The 22,628-nt window shown below is 43.9% G+C and overlaps 1 protein-coding gene and 1 non-coding gene across 6 annotated transcripts in view; both read left to right on the plus strand.

Moving 5' to 3' along the window:
* The window catches only part of LOC115930164 (neuroblastoma breakpoint family member 9), a 469,129-nt gene that overhangs the window by 330,995 nt on the left and 115,506 nt on the right, over window positions 1-22,628 (plus strand). For all 5 annotated transcript variants that reach the window (XM_063702367.1, XM_063702365.1, XM_063702371.1 and 2 more), the window contains one exon: window positions 172-223. In XM_063702367.1, coding sequence (XP_063558437.1) covers window positions 172-223 — 52 coding nt within the window. The remainder of the gene's footprint in view (window positions 1-171; window positions 224-22,628) is intronic.
* On the plus strand, window positions 18,933-19,003 carry TRNAG-CCC (transfer RNA glycine (anticodon CCC)). The gene has a single exon. It is a non-coding gene; the product is annotated as a tRNA-Gly (tRNA).

Below are 22,628 nucleotides of genomic sequence, written 5' to 3' on the forward strand. Positions count from 1 at the left end.
CCAAGGAATCACTCTCATGACCAGCCTTCAGGCCTCCTGAAATATATCTCTCATAGTGTCCTATTCTTATGCTGAGGAGGCTGAGGTCCCTGTGTGAGGATTAGACAGTGGAATGTTATGTGTGTAGGGGAATCAGCTTAATGTGTCTGTCCATGTCTGAATTTATTGCAGAAATTGAAAAGTACCAAGAAGGGGAAGAAGACCAAAACCCACCATGCCCCAGGTAACTTTCAGCAATTGTGGTCGCTTAATTCTGTGTTAACACCTGGAGACGACAGATCCAGGGAAAACAGTGTGCTTGATTTCATGTTTTCAATGAAGGCTGAATTACTCCTGCTGACATTGCTATAGGGTTTCATTGCAGTAGACGTTTAGGTTTCCATTTCTTCCTCCCCTTATCATTTACTAATGTACCATAGGTTAACCATACCTCAGAAGTTGTACCCTTATGGCAACTGCATGGAATTTTAAGCACACTTGATGGAAAACTATTGAGCTCACTCTTCTCATGATCACTGTTTGCTGTGTGTCATGAGGGCACTAACTCAGAGTGTCCTTTTACTCCCTCATCAATGTGTCACCTGGCCAATTCACTGAGCTCACTTTCTCTCTCTGTCTCTGTCTCTCTCTGTCTCTCTCTCTCTCTGTCTTTCTCTTTCATTGTTTTCTACCTGGCCCTGTTCTATCCCAACATAAAGTCAATAATTTTTTTACCTCATTAATGGACCTATCCTTTTCCTTTTTTGACCACTTCCTTATGTTTCCCCTGAAATCTAGTTGGGGCTCTGTGGTGTCTGATTTTCCCTGGCTGCTTCTTTAGTTTTGTCTCCTTTTCCAGGCTCAACGAGGTGCTGATGGAAGCAGAAGGGCCTGAAGTCTTGCAGGACTCACTGGATAGATGTTATTCGACTACTTCAACTTACTTTCAACTACGTGCCTCATTCCAGCAGTACAGAAGTGCCTTTTACTCATCTGAGGAACAGGACGTCAGCTTGGCCCTTGACGTGGACAATAGGTTTTTTACTTTGACAGCGATAAGGCACCACCTGGCCTTCCAGATGGGAGTCATATTCCCACACTAAGCAGCCCTTACCAAGCTGAGAGATGTCATTGCTGCAGGCAGGACCTATAGGCACATGTAGGTTTGAATGAAACTGTAGTTCCCTTTGGAAGCCCAGTCATAGGATGGGAAAGTGGGCATGGCTCTATTCCTATTCTCAGACTATGCCAGTGGCCACCTGTGCTCAGTCTGAAGACATTGGACCCAAGTTAGGTGTGACGCGTTCACACGACTATGTAGCACATGCTGGGAGTGATCTGCCAGACATTCTAATTTGAACCAGATATCTCTGGGTAGCTACAAAGTTCCTCAGGGGTTTCATTTTGCAGACATGTCTCTGAGCTTCTATACCTGCTCAAGGTCAGTGTCATCTTTGTGTTTAGCTCATCCAAAGGTGTTGCCCTGGTTTCATTGAACCTAACCCCATTCTTTGTACCTTCAGTGTTGGTTCATTTTAGCTGATCCATCTGTAACACAGGAGGGATCCTTGGCTGAGGATTGTATTTCAGAACCACTGACTGCTCTTGACAGTTGTTAACCCACTAGGCTCCTTTGAGTAGAGAAGCCATAGTCCTTCAGCCTCCAATTGATATCAATACTTAGGAAGACCACAGCTAGATGGACAAACAGCATTGAGAGGCCTTAGCCCTGCTCCTCTCAATTCCATCCTGTAGAGAACAGGAGTCAGGAGCCGCTGGCAAGAGACAGCATGTCACCTGGGACTCTGCCGGTGCAGAATATGAACAATGCCATGTTCTTGCAGAAAACGCTTAGCCTGAGTTTCACAGGAGGTAATCACCAGACAACTGCAGAATGTAGAACACTGAGCAGGACAACTGACCTGTCTCCTTCACACAGTCCACGTCACCACGAATCACACAACAAAAAGGAGGAGAGATATTTTGGGTTCAGAAGAAGTAAATGATAATGTAGCTACATTTCTTCAGTTATTTTGAACCCCAAATATTTCCTCATCTTTTTGTTGTTGTCATTGATTGTGGTGACATGGACTTGTTTGTAGAGGACAGGTCAGCTGTCTGGCTCAATGGTCTACATTCTGAAGTTGTCTGAAAATGTCTTCATGATTAAATTCAGCCTAAACCTTTCATCAAGAACACTACAGAGTCAATACTGTGAGTTTCCAACCTCAGCCCATCTGTGGGCAGAGAAGGTCTAGTTTGTCCATCAGCATTATCATGATATCAGGACTGGTTACTTGGTTAAGGAGGTGTCTAGGAGATCTATCCCTTTTAGAGACACCTTACTTATAATGAAGTATTTGGGAGAGTGGTTTTTAAAAGTAGAAATGTCCTGTATTTCAGTGATCATCCTCTAAACATTTTATCATTTATTAATCATCCCTGCCTGTGTCTGTTATTATATTCATATCCCTACACTGGAAATTTTCTGCCTCAATGTTTACTGTGCCTTTGTTTTTGCTAGTGTGTGTTGTTGAAAAAAAAACATTCTCTGCCTGAGTTTTAATTTTTGTCCAAAGTTATTTTAATCTATACAATTAAAAACTTTTGCCTCTCACTCTGGACTGTTGGATTGTTTTTTACATTCAGCGTTATAATCTTTTGTTATGCTGATTGGTCTTGGTGGGTACTGATGTGAATTAATAAAAACATTTTCATTTCCCTGTTTATTTTCTAATCTCTTCCACCTTGTAGGCTATGTTTACCATATGTAGCAGAATGCATTTACTCCATTTCTTGGTTCTAGATATCTATATTCTTTGTGAGAGAGTGTGTGTGTGTGTCTGTGTGTGCCTCTGGCATTTAGGAAGGGTTGTGTAGCTCATGTTTGATATTGACTAAAAATGTTTCATAGTTTTCTCCCCTTTGAACTAGACACACTTCTACTATTTGGTTTATACGTTTTAAATTATGACTTTCAACGTCAAATATTTCCATATGACAGTCAATTACATGATGTGTTTTCTTTTTCCTACCTCCTTTACCTGCCACTTCTCATAATGGTATTTGAAGCTAAACATATACCAGTGACATTCTGTGGTTGTCATCTTGCCCATACCTTGGTTTTTGGTTTAGATCCACAATTAAATATATTAATGCTCATGAGCTGTTCAAAAGTGAATGTCACAGTCATCACTTGCTGAGTGGTACTCATCCTTAACAGAGTCCTCATGAGGGAATCAGGTCTCGCTGAGTTTCGCATGTTTAATAATCTTCCTCGCGGTCTTGATACATGGATCGCATTACTGGATATAAGGTGCTTGCCCAAAATGATTTTTGTTGCATTTTTAGGAGCTATTGTCTTCCTTGCAGGAGATACATGGTGTATGTTCTCATTGTGGGATTCTATTTTGTTCTACCAGGACCTATAATTTCTGCCAGTTACTTCATTTGTTCTCTTCACCATGAGTCTCCAGAGGATGCTTCCTTTGTCCATGCCTCCCCATCTCCCAGCAATTCTGCATTTCCAAGACTGGCACCTCTGGTCCTCTGCATGGTGAAGCCCCTTCCTTTCAATTCCCCAGTAGCCAGTGCTCTAATCCACCAGGTCTCAGGCATGATCTGTGTTTCTCCACATGCTCTTTCTGAGGATAGTTTTACCTGTGTTCTGTCATGAACAGGCCCTCCCTGCTGTCCTGGCCTCTATTTGCATAGTGTTTCCTGCTCCCTCTGCCCTTGTGTGGCTCCCAGACCCAGTGAAAGAAAATCACCTGAGGGCCACAGTGTTCCTTAGCCCTGGTGTTTAGGGGCAGGGTTATGGGTGGGATTTTTGACTCTCTAAGTTAACCCCTAGGGCTTTGAAGTGTCTGTTGAGAAATTCAGCTGTTATCATCCTAGGTGGACTTGCTCTCTCCTGTCCTCCTACTTCAAATGCAGAACTTCAATCGTGTACAAAAGAAGACTGAGTCATATAATAGAACACACCCTTATTCATTGGCTGGCTTCACCAATCATCTCATGGCTGAACTTGTAAAAATACACTCTTAGCCACATACCTATGAAATGTATATGTGTGTGTATACATATGTGAATTTGCTTCTGAGATTATGGAGGCTGAAATTTCCAAGATGGAAGGAAAGCTGGATACCCAGGAAAGCATTTGTTTCCTATTAGGCCTCTTAATTCTCTCCTGACCTTTCATTGATTGCATGAGTCCCACCCCCATTAAGGGGGGCAATCTGCTTCACTTAGTCTGCCCATCCCGATGTTAATCATATGTGAAACACTCTCTGGAACACAACTAGAATCACATTTGGCCGAATGTCCCTGCACCCCGGTGCTCAGTCACAGTGACACGTGCAAGTAACTATCACACTTGCCCTTTGTCACATTTGTCATTTCCCCTGTTTTTCTCCCAATCTGCAGCTTATATTTGTTCTCTTAATACTGTCTCGTGTTGAGCAAAAACTTTTAATTTTTATAAAGTTGAATTTATCAATGTTTTCTTTAATGGTTTGTGTTTCTTGATAACAAAGAACACTTTGCCTAACCGTGTCGTGAAGATTTTGTCTTATATTTTCTGCTATACTTTTTCTACTTTTATAGTTTATATTTAGTTGCATGATCCATTTTGAGTTAGCTTTTGAGTCAGTATTGAGGTTCAGGTGAATCTTTTTCCTTTGGGGATATGCATGTCCAGTTATTTCTACACAATTTGTTGACAAGAGAATGCCTTCTCCACTGAATCATATTTGGACCTTTGTCAATCCATTGGGTGGTTGAGACTGGTCCGAGGGCTGTCCTGGTGTCTGGACAGAGTGACAGGGCATGAAGTAGGGTGGTTCTTATGGGAAAAATTAAAGAAGGCACATTTTTCTATGAGGCATAGGAAGCCCCAAGCACAACTGGGGTACCCTCTACCAACATGTGGTAGCACATTCATCTCTGCTGTCTCTACCTCTCCTGTTGCAAAAGCTTGGGTGTGCATAGACACTGAGGTTGAGTGGTGTCTTTGGGCACTTTTGAGCATTGACACCAAAGCTCCAGCATCAAATCTTAGAATATCAAGCAGCCGGGTGGATCACCTGAGGTCAGGAGTTCACGACCAGCCTGACTAGCATGGTGAAGCCCCGTCTCTACTAAACACAAAAAATTTAGCTGGGCATGGTGGTGCATGCCTGTAATCTGAGCTACTTGGGAGGCTGAGACAGGAGAATCGCTTGAGTACCTGGGAGGCAGAGGTTGCAGTGAGCTGAGATCACACAATTGCACTCCAGACTGGGCAACGAGAGTGAAACTCCATCCCCCCAAAAACAAACAAATAAATATAAAAGAATATCAAGCAGTCAAAGAAGCAGGAAAACATGACACATACTGAAGAATCTAATAATCTGTTTGAAATTGACACACACGTTGGAAATAGAAGAAAAGGACATTACAGCAATTAGTATAATTGTATTTTAATTAAATGGAGAGGTTGAAGATTTTTTAAATATCAAATTCTGTAGATAAAAACTATGATTTACAGTGTGAAATGGAAGAAGGCACTGGATTAAACATTGCAGAAGAGAAGATTATTGAACTAGAAGGAATAGAAGTTGAAACTAACATAAATGGAACACACATTAACAAATGACTTGAAAACATAAAAAGACCATCAGCATCAAAACTTTAAACACCCTAGTATAGGGCTAAATGGAATCTCTGAAGGGCGTGTAGTGGAGAAGAGAGACAAAGATATTTAAAACATACTGGATGAAAGATTTAGAAGCTCCATGGAAACCATAAACTTCAAATATTACAGAAATATGATTATCCTAAGAACAAGAAACATGCAGAAAACTTCACCAAGGAACACCTCAATCAAATCCATCAAAACCAGTGATAAAAAGGAAATCCTAAAAGTAATAAAAGGGAAAAGAACATGTTACATACAGAGCACTAAATATAAGGATGGCGTAAGATTTCTCGTAGGAAACTTTACAAACAAGAAGTTTGCAATAAAGTACTTAAAAAAAGAAAAACTGTCACCTACAATTCTACACCTGGCCAAATTATCTTTCAAAAATAAACATGAGAAAAAATATTTTTGAACAGAAACAAAATGATCTCAATTTGCAGATGGTGTGATCCTATGTATAGGAAATCCCAAATAATACATACAAAGGCAAACACACATACATGCACACAGACACCAGACACACACACACACACACACACACACACACACACTATCAGAGTTAATAAGTGAATTCAGCAAACTTTCAGCAAACAATCCATTGTGATGTCAATGAACTATCTGAGAAGAAAACTGACACAATGATTTCATTTATAATAGCACCTGTAAGGATAATATGCCTGGGAATAAATTTGTTCAAGAAGGTGCAGTACTTGTACACAGACAACTACAGAACATTGCTCGAGGAGACTAAGGAAGACCTAAGTCAATGGAAAGACATCTTGTGTCCATGGGTTGGAAGTTGTAACATGGTTAAGATAAAAATACAACCCAAAGCAATCCACAGACTCAATACAATCCTATCAAAAAGTGGCCTTTTTTACAGGAATGCCTGAGAAGAACTTCATGTTCCTAAAAAATAGCAAGTGTCCCCCCAAAACAAAAGCAATCTTGAAATGCAAGAAGGAACGTTCTCTATTCCAAAGGTCTTTAACTGCTCTCAGCGATACTTGCTAATCTTCAATATATAGGCTTTCACACACCTTTTTTTCTTCTTTTGTTTCTAGACACGATCTCACTCTTTCACTCAGGCTGGAGTACAGTGGCAAGATCACAGCTCAGTGCAGCATGGAATTCTCAGGCCGATGACATCCTAGGGCCTCATCCACTGAGTGCCTGGGACTACAGGCTCACACCACCACAGCTGGATAATTTTTCTGATTTTCAGTAGAGATGAGGTCTCACTATGTTGCCTAAGCTAGTTTCAAGCTTCTGAGCTCAAGCGAACCTCCTGCCAAGGCCTTCCTAAGCGCTAGGATTTGAAGCTGAGCCTGGCTGGCTTTCACATCTTTGCTATGTAGTTTATATTTCTTGGTGTTATTGTAAATGTTTATGAAAGGAATCTTTTCAAAATTTTGTATTAAAATTATATATTTAAGGAATTACATATATTATATATATTTAAGGAATACAACCTGAGGACTACATATACATATACACATACACATACACATACATATATATATACATATATGTATACTATACATAATGAACTAATGCCTACTAGGTGAGGGGCTGCCTTGTGAGCAAACCCAAAGTCCTTGGCTCACAAGGCCTTGTCTAGAAAGATGGAGGGATCAGCAAGCTGGGCACACAGCAGGTTCTGTCTTTAGTGCAGGCACCTGCCCACTCGGGTCTCTGGCAATCCTGACCAGGCTTCATGATGGGTGAGGTGAGCTAGGAATGGGAAAGTGGATGACCTCAGACCCAGAGACTGCAGTTGTCACCTGGGGACCTGGCATGTGCGTGGAGGAGTCTCCCACTGATTTGGCCCTGGGTCAATGCCCAAACATGCACAAGGACAGGACTGTTGGCCTCAATGTTTTAGGAGCCAGCAGTCTTCTAAAGAGGGTTTGTGGTGGGGAAGAATGTTCAACAAAACAGAAGAGTTATGGGTACTCTAGCTTGGCAACAGAGAATACTTCCTTGTGCTACTAAATGACAATATTTGACAATTATGGATGACACAATTGAGCAACAGCTTTCACGGTTTAACAAGCAGGGTCTCTGGAACACTAGGTTAGTGCTGTCAGAAGTTGACTGAAAAGTCTGTGGTTTGAGCCCATCCAGTCGCGTTAATGTTTCTAGCTGATGTGACCTTCCCTCTGAAGAGTCTCTTCCTTGGACCAAATATATCTTCAAGCTTCTCTTCTTCTTGTCTCTTGTCTATTTTCCAAGGTGCCTCTTTGTTGCTTGGGGCAAAAAAAGTTCATTATTAATCCACATCCAGCAAACATCTACCCTTACTTATCCCGGTTTTTAGGGTTTTGAGTTTGTTTGTTTTCTCAGCTTCTCATATTTGGAATACTGGGAATTCCTAAAGTGGAGAACAACAGAACCTGAATCACACCCATGGTGAAGCCACAGGCCCTGGGTGAAAAACCTAATCTGCTCGCGTTTAAAGATAAACACATTAATTTTCTGTGCTTCCATTTCTATCTGTCTAATGGGCTAAATCAGAACACTTAATTTGTCCAATGTTTAAACGAGCAGTGCAGGAAAAGCGTGGAGCCAATGCCTGTCACATAGCAATTGGTCAACACGCATGAGCTCCTATCAGCGTCACGGCCTCCAGCATTTCCATCAGGCTTTGATCTTTGAAACGTCCTTCGTGATATGAATGGGTCATTCTTCCAACATTCTCTAACCGATGGCCATGAAATTGCTCCAATGTGTATTATTACAAATACAACTGCAGGGACCAGACTGACACATGTATCTGTCGTGCATCGCTTGTCTATTTCTCCGTAGACACCTGGAGATGGAATTGTCAGACCAAAGTGTTTATACATTTCTGATTTTGCTAATTTCTATCCAAATTACTATGAAAAGAAGCTGTAATAAGTCATACTTTTAATATTTTATGAGAATTCTTTTTTTCTCCATCTTCTGGCCAAAACTGGGAAGTACTTGCCTACCGTTTCCTCTGAACTCACTTTTGCCAACATTTCTGTAGTCACACAGTGGGATCACATTGCATGCATGACATCAAACTCAAATCCTTAAATGAAAAGAGGGGTTCACATGACTGTATAAAAATGTATATTCAAAATACAAAAATGCAAATATATATGTGTATACAAATACATATATACACACATACATATATGGGAAAGGAATTTTTTTATTTGGATACTTTATCGAAGTTATATAGACTTGAAAATTGGTTTAGTAAAACAGCAGTCCCCTTGTGTACTCCCAGAGTTTCATCACGTAGAAGCAAGTATTTAGTTATCTCCTTATGTCTAAATAGATATTATTCCTTTTTGATTTTCCAGTGTAGGCACTATCTCTCCTTCACATACTTGCTCATCACCACCATCCCCAAACATGCCTCTCACTACCTTACCCTCTAACATGTTTGTGTCCTAGTTTGAGGGCCAACTACTACATTATTATAACTTGTATATGTTATTCAGAGTTCAGTCACACTGGATATACATAGCAGGAAATGAAAGGCCAGTATCTTCTGGGACTCTCTCTCAAGTGGATAAGCTTCAGAGATTTTTGTAATCTTTGGTCACCCTCTCCATCTTTTTCCTATTCCGGGTAAGTACTGGATCTGATGGGCCCAGCTCAGGTCAGGCACTCTCTCCTTGAGCAGGGGAGAGCAGGACATCTTCATGTGTAGTACCAAGAAGACACTGTCCTAAGAGGGACAGGTAGTTCTAAGACAGAAAAGTCAATCTGGGGTATGGGTAGGCAAAACGAGGACACACAAAAAACCCATGTCTGTTCTGTGAGGGAAGCATGCAGTAGAGGGTGGATTCAGAGTGGGAGGGGAGAGTTTTGAGAGACATGGGCCATGGATAGCCCTCTGTGGGCTGGAGCCACGCAAGGCTGTTGGGGTCTCTCAGGGGCAGGGAGCTGAGGAGAATCTGCCCTCCCCAACCTGGGAGACTGGTGAGGGGACTGTCCTGGTCACCAGACAGAAACGGGGTCTGGGCCAGGGCAGTTCTGGTGGGAAAGAAAGAACAGGACATCTTCTCCTTAGGTAAGGTTCTGAGTTCAGGTCTTGGTAGGGAGGGTGGTTACCTTGGGCATTGGCCAATGAAGATGGTTGGCCAGATGAGCACACTGAAATCTATGTTCTATAAACTTGCAGTCCTAGTAAAAGAATGACTGCAGTAAAGGGTCTTTAGAAAGAGGAGGTGGAAGACCTGATTTGGGTTGGGGGCTCCAAGAAGAATGTCTGCCTTGCTGTGCAGAAGTCTTCCGCATAACCTCCCTGGTCCCCTTGCTCAGTCTCCAGGCCAGACCCCCAGAGACCCTGCCCTGTGCGCCCTGGAAGTACACAGTGAGTTCAGCCAAGGCATCTCCAGCCGGGACTCATCCCTGGGCATTTCTGCGGCCTTGGGTGCCCTGGCCTTCTCCAGGCCCTGTCTTGCAGGCAATCGTCCTGCAAGGGAATGGGAGAAGGAGGCTACTTGACAGTTGACTCTGAGTGGCTCCACAAGTTCCTGACTTAGCTCCTAGTCGCTTGCAGACCTATATACCCCCATCTCATCCCCCAAATGATGAAAAGAAACTTTGCCAGGACACATGCCAGACAAATAGAACAGGGCCGTTCCATAGAGCGAAGGTCTTAGGACATCAATAAGAGATGGAAACCACCTGCTAGAAGGTGCCACAGTAGGAACCTTGTTGGAAGGGAGCAGTCACTGAACTGTCAGGGTGAATCCTGGCTCCTGGCCCTCACACGCCCTTTCTCCCCCTCCCTCCTTCTCTCCTCCCTCCTGTCTGCTCTTTCCCCTCTCTCCCCTGCATCCCTCAGGTACCTTCCATGGGCCCTCACCCCTCCTTTTCAGAGGCTCCAAAGTGAGCCCTCAAAATACTTGGTAACCTTGGGCATTTCCAAAACTGGAGAGATTTGGCCACACCATTTTTAGGAGCTAGGAACGTCCTCCAGAGCTCTTGCCTAAATTTTTCTGCTGATGAGAAGAGAACAAAAGAGTTTCCATCTGGTCTGGTCCTAAGGCAACTGCTCCTTGGAGCAGAGTCTGGGCAGGAAGAAGGGGGTTGCCCAGGACCCCAGACTTGCCCCTCCCAGCTGCTGTGCTCCTCTCCCCTTCACTGTGGGAGAGCTGGCCAGGGATCGGGAACCTCTGTTCTGCACAGTTGCTGTGATCCCAGGCCCAAATCTAAATATTGGCTGATTTAGAAGGCTAAGGGAGGCAATTCCCTGGAGAGAGGTGTCAGGATCTGGGACAAGAGCAGCATCTGGTTGCCGTCCACAGAGACCCCAAGGACAGGAATCCACTGGTAGCCCATTGAAGGGGATCCCATGACAACAAAATGAAACGTGCGCATTAGAACTGGAGCCAAGACCAGGAGCTGAAAAACTGCGCCGTCCTCAGGGATGAAGGAATTAGGGAATCCCGGAAGTAAAGCTTTTCATATAGGTCATTTCTTCCAAAGAGACACAGGGCAATGGCCCAATGACATGAATAAAAGAAAACTCGGGGTCTAGGATTGAGGGGAGGCAGCCTTTTCAGTGGAGGAGACCTGTCACCTGGAGGCCCAGGGTCGCCCTGAGAGGGGAGGGGTCTTGCTGGGTCGCTGGGTCTAGGACTCCAATTGCACACAGCCAGTGGCCTGGAGGGTGGGTGACCATGACTGGGGCAATTTCCCCCATTCTGCTTTGGGAGCAATAGGAATATCATTGGCATTATACAGAAAGGTCCCACTGAGACTTGAACGCTGATCACTGTACTCAGAGTCCAAAGCGCTCACCATCCCATCATGGAACCTCACAATAGCTCATAACTGGAGGGCACTGAGTTCACAGAGCAGCCGTAGTTCCCACGCACCTGTGTTCATGCATTTCCTCTGATCCCTCAAGCAACACCGGGGAAGGTGGACCTGAGAGGGAGGAGTCGTCCTCTTTCTTTCTCTGCCCTCTCCTTTGATCAACTTTTACCATTTCCTTTGCATCTTAGAAAATGAGGCAAAATCCAGTTTGGGCTTAGGGCCAGAGAAGAGCCCTCGAGGTCTCCCTCATGGAAAACATACTCTCTCAGTTTACCAGAGTTTCCTGTACCAAGGGGAAATTTCTGCAAACAGTAATGTTATACTCTTTTTGCCTTCCCTCTTTTCCCTTTGCCCAGGGAGGCCAGATGATTGTCAGAACAGGACTTGGGACTTCCTGGGTGCCTCACCCCCTTTCCATGTAATAAATAATAGCTGACACCAAGCAAGTGGGATTGGGAGGCAGGGAAGCTTTCATTTTCTTTTTCATATACTTTTATACATTTGCTTGGTTGGTTTTGGCAAGATTTTCTCACCAGAAATGGGGATTTGTTGCATTGAAAATAAAAAGTAATCAGCCATGTTTTACATTCAACATTTATTGAACCCCTGCTGATAAAGCACTTGCCAGTTTCAATGGGGCTGCTAGAGATGAGAGTACACAATCCCTGGCTTACAGATGTCTCGTCCCAACTAAAGCCTAGGTTATCTGAAGGGGAGATTATCAATGGCAAATGCAGGCTCCTCCTGTGGAAAGAAATTCTGCTTCCTGGAGCTGGTGGTCTCTTCTCCCACCAGTTCAAAGAAGCTTCTCTCGCACTGTGGATCTGCCCTCCCTGCCCCACAAGGTTAGGGTATGTGCCATTGAGGCTGAGGGCATATGTGGGAAATTCAGACATTCTGTAACACCTGCTGTCTTCCCACGCAGGTGAACCCTTGCTGAAGCAGGACAGAAAGCAGGTCCAGGTGGACCTCCAGGACCTGGGCTATGAGACTTGTGGCCGAAGCAAGAATGAGGCTGAACAGGAGGAAACCACCAGTCCCAGTAAGAGCACAGGGTGTGGGGCTCACCTTCCCTCCCTGGAGTCAGCTGTCACATTTGGGTGCTGTTGGCCAATTCCACACCTGACAAGTAGTGGGGAAGATGAGGACAGGAGGTTAATAGGAGAACTCTTACCCAAAATGAGGCTGAGTATAAGTTTGAATTTCTACAATTAGTTTGTGGCACACTGCTAATAATAATAATAATCATACAAAGTTCTATCCAACTGATTATTATAGAAATACTAAGGCCTACTTAGAGACCACATGAGGTTTTGGAAACATGCAAACCATAAGTTAAAAATAATTTTGGTTTGCATTATAAAAGGACTACAACTATAGGGCCACCCACCACATTGAAAACCAGAAGAGAAGAAAAACAGTCTCTCTCATTCTTGAGGAAGTGTAGTGTGGCAGTTAAGAGAAAAGATCCTGGGGCCAGTCTTGTTGCTTCAAATCCCAATTTGTAAACTTTCCTATGCCCCAGTTTCTTCAAATGTTAAAATAGTAATAAAGGAACTACCTACCCCGTCAGGTACTAATGTCAATTAAATGAGTAAATTCTTATAAAATGTTTTAGAACAGTGTCTGGCATCGGGTAAAATGCTGTGGATTAGTTCTCATTCTGACTACCACTGCCCCAATACACTGATGTTAACATGCTGATATATTTATTCAAAATCTTATTTTCCTTTGCCTATTTTTCACACAGTTGTAACCCAATAAACTTCTAAATTATAGTAAACTTTAGAGAGCATTAAACTTGCAGCATGCAGAAATAGCTTGTCCTGCATTCTTGTGGCTATCCTAACTAGATAAGGCCATGTTAATGGCTTGAGAAACGTCAGTGTGTGTGGAATGAACACAGGACATTGGAGGATTTGAATTCAGGCTCTGCCATGTGCTAGTTTGAGTGATCTAGAACAAGCTGGTTTACCACCTCTCTTTAAGTTTTGGTTTCCCCAGTCAGTAAAATAGAAAGTGGTGAAACCTAACTTGTGGGTATAAGGAGGATAAGAAATACTGTATTTGAATGCCTAGTACAGTGTCAGGGTTGAATAAAGTACTACTTCACCTTATTCCCTAGTAATTATTGTCCTCATGACCAAACCTGCCTCCTCTCAAAGGCAGTGGCCACAACAGCACATCCAACTTTTATTTAGGAAGACATCTTTGTCTTTTTTCAGAGCATGAGGAGCACAACAGCCGCAAGGAAATGGTCGTGATGGAGGGGCTGTGCTCTGAGCAGGGGCGCCGGGGCTGAACCCTGGCTAGTTCCTCTGAGAGGAAGCCCTTGGAGAATGAGCTAGGGAAGCAGGAAGAATTCCGGGTATATGGAAAGTCAGAAAACATCTGGGTCCTATGAAAGGACATCAAAGATCTGAAGGCCCAGCTGCAGAATGCCAACAAGGTCATTCAAAACTTCAAGAACCGGGTCCGGTCCCTCTCAGTTACAAGTGATTATTCATCTAGTCTGGAAAGACCCTGGAAGCTGAGAGCTCTTGAAACCCTGGAGGGGTCTTCACCTCATAGTGTCACTGATGAGGAGGAGGTGTGGCTGTCTCATTGCACTAGGGCTTTCTACTCTCCAGGACTTCAGGACAAAAAGGACCTGGAGAGTCTCATCCAGAGAGTATCCCAGCTGGAGGCCCAGCTCCCAAAAAGTTGACTAGAAGGGAAGCTGGCTGAGGAGCTGAGATCAGCCTCATGGCCTGGGTAAAGATGGCACTGTTTGGGCACTTTCTGGATTGAAAATGTGTAAGTTTGTGCTTGGTGTAGGGTAGCTCAGGCAGTTGGAAGAAAGAACATGTCTGGGTATTCACAAGGACACTGATTTAAATGGTAGATATAGGTCTGTGGAAAAGACAGGTAGGCAAGCAGGAGGACATAGGATGATGTCCCAGTACCTGGGAGATACCAGATCTCAGGGATTTCCTCTTAGGGATATATTAGTAAAGTAATAGTATATATGGTATAGTATAGTATAGTATAGTATAGTATAGTATAGTATAGTATAGTATAGTATAGTATAGTATAGTATAGTACAGTATAGTATAGTAGTAATACTGGAATCAGACTGCCTAGCTCTGATGCTTACTACCCATGCAAACTTCTTAACCTTTCTGAGCCTTTGTCATTACCTATTAAATGAGGATGATAACAGAACCCATCTCAAAGGGTGGATATTAGGTTTAAATGAATTAATACAAGTGCTGGCCAGGTGTGGTGGCTCATGCCTGTAATCCCAACACTTTGAGAGGCTGAGGTGGGCAGAACACCTGAGGTCAGAAGTTCGAGACCAGGCTACCCAACATGGTGAAACCCTGTCTCTACTAAAAATATAAAAATTAGGTGGGCATGGTGGTGCACCCCTGTAATCCCAGCTACTCAGGAGGCTGAGGCAGGAGAATCGCTTGAATCTGGGAAGTGGAGGATGCAGTGAGCCGAGATGGTACCACTGCACCCCAGCCTGGGTGACAGAGCAAGACTCTGTCTCAAAAAAAAAAAAAAAAAAATTAGTAAAAGTGCTTAGAATAGTGCCCAGCATATATTAAGCTCTCAATGCTATTTGCCATAGTTATTGGTGTTATTGACACTTTGTGTTGAAAACACAGACATTCATCTTGGTATGTGTCCTGGTTATCTACTGCTAAGTAAGAACCACTCTAAAACTTAGTGACTTCAAACAATACTTTATTATGCTTCAGGGTTCTGTGGGTTGACTGGGCTCAGCTGGGTGGCTCTCACTAGGGTCTCTTGTTTTGGGTCTCATCAGTTGATGGCATGAGAGTTTATGTGATGGCCATGATTGCAAAATACAGTCAGCCACAGTATCACAACACAGAAGAAATTCAGGCATCAGGTGGTGGTTAAAACAGAAGACATGAAAGGTCCTATCTAGACTTAGGATGAGATGATTCTAATTATTCATTGAGTATCTGCTGTGAATCTCTGTGATGCTGGTGCTGTAAGGGATGTGAAACACAGAACTATCTTCATTCTCACACACCTTACGATTTATCTAGGGACATATAATTAACATATATAGAACAGTTGAAGAACAGTGGCATGGTAAATTTTTTGTTTTGTTTTGTTTTGTTTTGATACAGAGTCTCACTCGGTCACTCAGGCTGGAGTGCAGTGGTGCCATCTCGGCTCACTGCAACCTCTCCCTCCCAGGTTCAAGCGATTCTCCTGCCTCAGCCTCCCAAGTAGCTGGGATTACAGGCATGCGCCACCATGCCCAGCTAGTTTTTTTGTGTGTTTTTAGTAGAGGAGGGGTTTCACCATATTGGCCAGGCTGGTCTCGAACTCCTGACCTTGTGATCTGCCTGCCTCAGCCTCCCAAAGTGCTGGGATTACAGGCGTGAGTCAGCACGCCCGGCCCATACTAAATTTTTCAGTGCAATACTTTATCAGGGTAGAATTTACTCTTAAATACCTCCTATGGCTTACGTGCCAGAATTCAGTTTGGGGGAGTTCTTTAGAGATGTTCTCATAGAAATCTCTACAGAAGCCCCCATAACTTATCATCCACTCTTTCCTCTTCTGTCCTGCATTAGGAAATATGATTCCCGGATTCAGGATCAGGCCCGGGAACTGTCTTACCTACGGCAAAAATACGAGAAGGGAGAGGTATTTGTTTTCTTCTCACCCAGCACGCAAAAGATACAGTAAAATCTTTTGAGGATCTCCTAAGGAGCAATGACATTGACTACTACCGGGGACAGAGCTTCCGGGAGCAACTGGCCCAGGGAAGCCAGCTGACAGAGAGGCTCACCAGCACACTCAGCACCAGTAAGTTGGCCACAGGGCTTTGGAATACTCTCAATCACCCCACAGTTCCAGCATCTGGTGGCCACCACATCTCCACTGCAACTTTTTAACGTAGGGTCCTGTTTCTATTTCATTTCCTGGGGCTAATACAGGATCAAGACTGTTCAGTGGGGAGCATGGAGAGGAACACACAGGGCTGGAGATGCCATGGTTACAACTCTAGAAACTTCACCACTCATGGAATGTGACCTGTGGGGCAGGGGCCGCATCTCTCTGGTGCTAAGAGGGAGTAGGGGACATGAGATGGAACGGCCTTGTTATAGGAGGAAGAGCCGTGAACTAAGAATTGCAAGACGTCGAGGCGCTGAGGCCAAAGGATCCGTGAGGAAACAGGCGCAGCTCACGCCCCTCGGCCTACGGAAGGGAGGGCAAGGAGGGTTCTACGGTTCCTGGGAGGACGAGAAGAGCCAAGAGCCCCGACTGCCGGCGCCGGGGAAAAGGCCCCGAGGCGGGGTCCGCATCCCTGGAAGGGCGGCGTCCACACTCCTGAGAGGCACGGGGCGCCCAGGGCTCGGACGCTCAAAGCCCGCCGGCTCCCGCAGCTTCTGGGAGCCGAAGAGTGTCAGCCGGGAGGATCCCGCACACGGCGCTTAGTTCTGGAACTGCATACCCAGGGGAGGATGCGGGAGCCCGAAGCCCGGGTATGTGTCTCCGAAGCCCGGGTGTGGGTCCCCATGGTTTTCGTGTTGGGGGTAGGCGCGGAACGCTAAGCCTGGGCCTATTGGGAGCCATAGTCTTCTTGATGGCTGGTGCTTATTGGGCTTTTTTCAGTCCAATTTCGAAATGCAGTTGAATTTCTTACTTTGGAAACCATAATAGAAATGGCTGATCTAAGATTTTCATGACGATATTTTGCCTTTTTTGGCGCATATGCAGTTTCTGTGGTGTAGTGGTTATTATGTTCGCTTCACATGTGAAAGGTCTCTGGTTCGAGACTGCGTGGGAACATCGTGTTTTGTTTTGTTTTTCTGTCCCTAAATTTAGTGAGTTTAATCAAGGTTGGGAAACAAACAGAAAAGTAGTTGAACCTGTGGCTACGCTTTAGACCTCCTCAATCTAGACAGATCGTTGACCAGGCTACGGTTTCCACTGGTCTGCCAGCAAGAGGCCTGCTTAATATTAGCTTTGGTTCCAGAAATTCCTTCAGGTTCTCTTCATTCTCTTCTATCGCCTGGATTTTCACAGGCTGACACTGAAAGTGGATGACATCTTAGCGCATTTCCTAAGGGTCCCGCTTGGCTTCGCTTTACTCTGGTAAGTTGCAGATCTGGCTGATTTGCAAGACAACAAAAACAAAATATTTTTTAAAAAGGTTCTAAATCTGCATCTGGAAGTCATAGAGTCAATATTCCTAAATCACATGAATAATGTATATACATTTGCATTCATACCCCTTCCCCAAATTATCCTCAGAAAACCGGTTAAGTTTTAGCATCTGTGACTCTGAGATGCATATGTGGCCTTTGTAAATTTAGAAGTTAAGAGTAGAAAGTACAGGTTTGTATTTTAGAAGGAGATTTGGGAATAAATGTAGCTCTGGTTGATATAGATCATATGTTAAGGTTTGTTGGCCAGAGCTGGTGTGTGTCTTGGGTGTTGGGCAAAGAACAGAGAACAGCCAAAGCTCTGCGAGGTCAATGTGAAGGGTGATTTCCTTGGTGGGCTCAAGTTTATGACGCAGCCTGGACCTAGCTTGGCTTCTCAGCTAGAGAAGAAGCATGATTCCATGTCACAGCTCCTGTCTTTGAAAAAGTCATAATGACTCCCAGACCCAACATATGGAGAAAACTCTGGATTTGTCTCTTCAGTTGAATGTTTCCAGGGAAAATTGAGGAAAGAAATCTCTCTACTATTTGAACTTCATCAAAAGACTAATATGTTAATATCTGACCGTCAATATTTCCTTAAACTAGTCTACTCCTTACATAGCTAATACATCAGAGCATATTAACTTAGGAAGTGGGATTCTCCCAAACAATGAAACATTGACGGCAAGCGTTCTTCATCTTTTCATATCACATTTCCTTCAAATGCTTTATACATCTTCAAGCAGACAAATAATAGTATTATAATGATTACGAGACCGATCATTACTCTTTTGCCAAAAAAACCAACGACAAAAGACTAACTTAGTGGACCAACCTTTGTTTCTTCATTATCTGTACATTGATTCTGTCCTTTTATTTCGCCTTTCTTCTAATTTTGCTTCTGCTTCTTATTTCCTCCCTGGATTTGAACTTTATTTACCTAAACTACCAGTTAGGTTACCTTCTCAGAACCTCTAAGGCAGCAGTTTGAGATTGACAATGGAAGATTTAAGATTAGAAAAAAGAAACATGAATGAATTTCTGATGTTTTATTATAGGGGTTTATAATGCAGGTAGAAAGACCTTTTTCAGAGTTAAGAGTTTGATCCACCAAATGAGCTATTTTGATATTTATAACTTTGTCTAGTAAAAGTTTCCTATAAAAACATTTGGTTTGGATGTCTTTGTTAGCTTTTAGTCGACACTTGAAAAAGGTGCTTGGAAGTTTCTAAGTCTTTTTGGATACTGTTTTCTCTTATCCTCCAGGCAGTTGCTGTGGAGAGGCATTGGTGGTTCAGTGGTAGAATTCTCGCCTCCCACGCGGGAGACCCGGGTTCAATTCCCGGCCAATGCAACAGGGGCTTTTTTTTCACTTCATTACGGCCCTTTACCCGTCTTTTACGCTGCAAAATTATACTGCATAACCTAATAGTGCATTTAGGGGCTTGGCCACCACAAGGTAAAGTGACAACATTACTCACGAGTGTAGCGGCAAGAGACATTCAGGACACTAACCCAGGACCCATGCAATTGTTGGACTCCAACAGCTTAGCAAAGTGGCAAGCGCGAAGTGTTTCCGGTGAGTCACTGCAGTTTTGATATTGGTACCTGTTACTTTCATCTATTCACGGGGCGGATCCCTGCAAACCCGAAGAATCATCAGGTTCCTGATTCGCGTGCTGGACCTTGGGCTTACTGCTGAGCCACTGTAGAGAGGACCAAGAAATGACGCTCTTGGAAGGAGAGAAGCTGCGGGCAGGACAGTCACGTCAGAGGTCCAAGAGGCTTCAGCGGCCCAAAGAAAGGGAAGGTGTGTGGGGAAGAATCTGCGTGGAGATGAGGGGAGCGGCGGAGACTGGTCCTTGCGCAGAGGTGGCCAGTGGACCCTCAGGGCTGTACCCCAGACACCGTGAACCGAATTTGCTCACGTCGTCAGCGACCGCGGCCTCCGCGTGCTTTGTGGGCCCATCGGTGTTCCCCGAGAGATTTCGTGTGTGTGGCAATATGTGTCAACAGGTGTTGGCCTGAAATTTGGCCGGGCACGTTGGCTCACGCCTGTAATCCCAGCACTGTGTGAGGCTGAGGCGGATGGATCGCTTGAGGTCAAGAGGTCAAGACCAGCTGGGCTAACATGGAAAAATCCCGTCTCTACTAAAAATACAAAAATTAGCCGAATGTGGTGGCATGCACCTGCTATTCCAGCTACTTGGGAGGCTGAGGCAGGAGAATCGCTTGAACCCGGGAGGCAGAGGTTGCAGTGAGCCAAGATCGCGCTACTGTACTCCACCTGGGCGATCGCGCTACTGCACTCCACCTGGGCGACAGAGCGAGACTCCGTCAAAAAAGAAGAAAAAAAAAAGCAGCGAAAGAAGGCAGAGATGTCAATGGGACAAAGAGAGCTCCCAGGAGGCTTGTTGTAGAGGCAGTGGCCGGATCCTGAGAGATGAGATTTTTTTTTAATTATGTAGCAGAATGGGGAGAGAAACGGAGAAGCGCATGAAAGACAGAAAAGCACGAAAATCTGCGGCGTCCAAGAATAAAGCAGATAAAATAGTGTGAGTGTTTTTACATTCAAAAAATAGAAGAAGTGCAATGGTTGTCAGCAGGCTTTGTGGTCGTGTAGAGGTTAATACTTGTAGTTGTGGTTGCCGCAACCTCGGTTCTAATCTGAGTCACAGTAGTGTTTTCTATCCTGCAATTGTGGCTAATAGACCTGTCGTTTGCTTTGCCTTTAATCCTAGCAACCTCCAGAGAGCAGAGTAAACCTCTGGGCCCGAAGGGCGCCAGCTTCTGGAGTTTAGCCCACAGCGCAGAAACTAGGGGGCGGCCTGGCCAATAGGAAAACTTGGACATGCTCTTTGTCTCACAACTGAGCAGGAAAAATTCCCGTAGGTGAAGATGCCGCCTCTCAAGGGCCCTTTGTCTGTAGCTTCCACTGATGAAATAATGCGGTTATAGTCTTTTTCGGTAGAGAAAACGGCTGTATCAGTGGAATTTTTTAAAAACACAAAACGAGAACAAGTTTTTCATGAGTTGACAATAAAATCTAAACTAGTTGTCATGGTCTGCACCGGCTTGCCTCCATTCCCCATCTACTAATTTTTATGAGAATAGTAAATTATTACTATTATTATTGTTTTTGAGATGTAGTCTTGTTCTGTCACCTAGGCTGGAGTGCCGTGGCTCAATCTCGGCTCACTGCAACCTGTGTCTCCGAGGTTCAAGCAATGAGAACAGTAAAGAAACTACAGTTCACATAAAGTGCACAAATCTTTAGTGCAATTTGTTTAGTTTTGATCAATGTTATCACCACCCAGCTCAAGTTATAGAAAATTGCCATCATCTGAGAAAGGCCTGTTAGAGCCCCTGTCCAGGTGATTCCCACCCTGTGTCCTCTTAGTTAATCACTATTCTGATGTCTATTCCCATAGGTTACAATTGCCTGTTCTTAAAGTTCACATGAATGAATGTACATATGCTTTGTGTCTGGCCTTTTTTCTCCAGTTACATTCATTATACTCATGAGATATATCCATGTAGTTTCATAGATCACTTCTCAATTTTGGGGTTATTGATTTCTTGTGCTGAATATTCTTATAACAGCCTATGTGTGCACTTGAGATTCACGGGAGTCCTTCAATTGCTGGGTCATGACCTGAGTATAAGTTTAACATCAGTATATATTGCCAGTCTTCTAGAATGTTTTTTTGCCAGCGATGACAGTTGAAGTGGCACCAAATTCTTGTCAGCATTTGGTGTACTAACTTTGTTAAATGTAGCTATGCTCTCAGACCAGGCTGGCCAACATGGCAAAACCCTTTCTCTACTCAAAATACAAAAATTAGCCGGGCATGGTGGCATGCACCTGTAGTCCCAGCTACTCAGAAGGGGGATGTTGCAGTGAGTCAAGATCGCACCATTGCACTCCAGCTTGGGTGACAGAATGAGACCCTGTCTCAGAAAAAAAAAAAAAAGTAGCCATACACTGGTGAGTGGTTAGTGCTATCTCGGTGTGGAATTAATTTGTATTTGCCTAATGAGCAATCCTATGAAGCATATTTTCTTGTGGCTTCCAGCATATAAGAAACTCTCCTTTGCAAAGGCCTATTTGAATATTTTGCCCTATTATATTTGGCTTAGCTCTATATTACTGACTTAGAAAATTCTCTTATATATTCAAGAATTGAGTCTTGTTTTGACTTTTTAAAAATTATACTTTAAGTTTTAAGGTACATGTGCACAACGTGCAGGTTTGTTACATATGTATACATGTGCCATGTTGGTGTGCTGCACCCATTAACTCGTCATTTACATTAGGTATATCTCCTGACGCTATCCCTCCCCCCTCCCCCCACCCCACAACAGTCTCCGGTGTGTGATGTTCCCCTTCCTGTGTCCAAGTGTTCTCATTGTTCAATTCCCACCTATGAGTGAGAACATGCGCTGTTTGGTTTTTTGTCCTTGCGATAGTTTGCTGAGAATGATGGTTTCCAGCTTCATCCCTGTCCCTACAAAGGACATGAACTCATCATTTTTTATGGCTGCATAGTATTCCATGGTGTATATGTGCCACATTTTCTTAATCCAGTCTATCATTGTGGGACATTTGGGTTGGTTCCAAGTCTATGCTATTTTGAATAGTGCCACAATAAACTTATGTGTGCATGTGTCCTTATAGCAGCATGATTTATAATCCTTTGGGTATATACCCAGTAATGGGATGGCTGGGTCAAATGGTATTTCTAGTTCTAGATCCCTGAGGAATCACCATACTGACTTCCACCATGGTTGAACTAGTTTACAGTCCCACCAACAGTGGAAAAGTGTTCCTATTTCTTCACATCCTCCCCAACACCTGTTGCTTCCTGACATTTTAAGGATTGCCATTCTAACAGGTGTGTGATGGTATCTCACTGTGGTTTTGATTTGCATTTCCCTGATGGCCACTGATGATGAGGATTTTTTCATGTATCTTTTGG

The sequence above is a fragment of the Gorilla gorilla genome, chromosome 1 (assembly GCF_029281585.2).
Source record: "Gorilla gorilla gorilla isolate KB3781 chromosome 1, NHGRI_mGorGor1-v2.1_pri, whole genome shotgun sequence".
In the NCBI taxonomy this organism is placed as follows: Eukaryota; Metazoa; Chordata; class Mammalia; order Primates; family Hominidae; genus Gorilla; species Gorilla gorilla.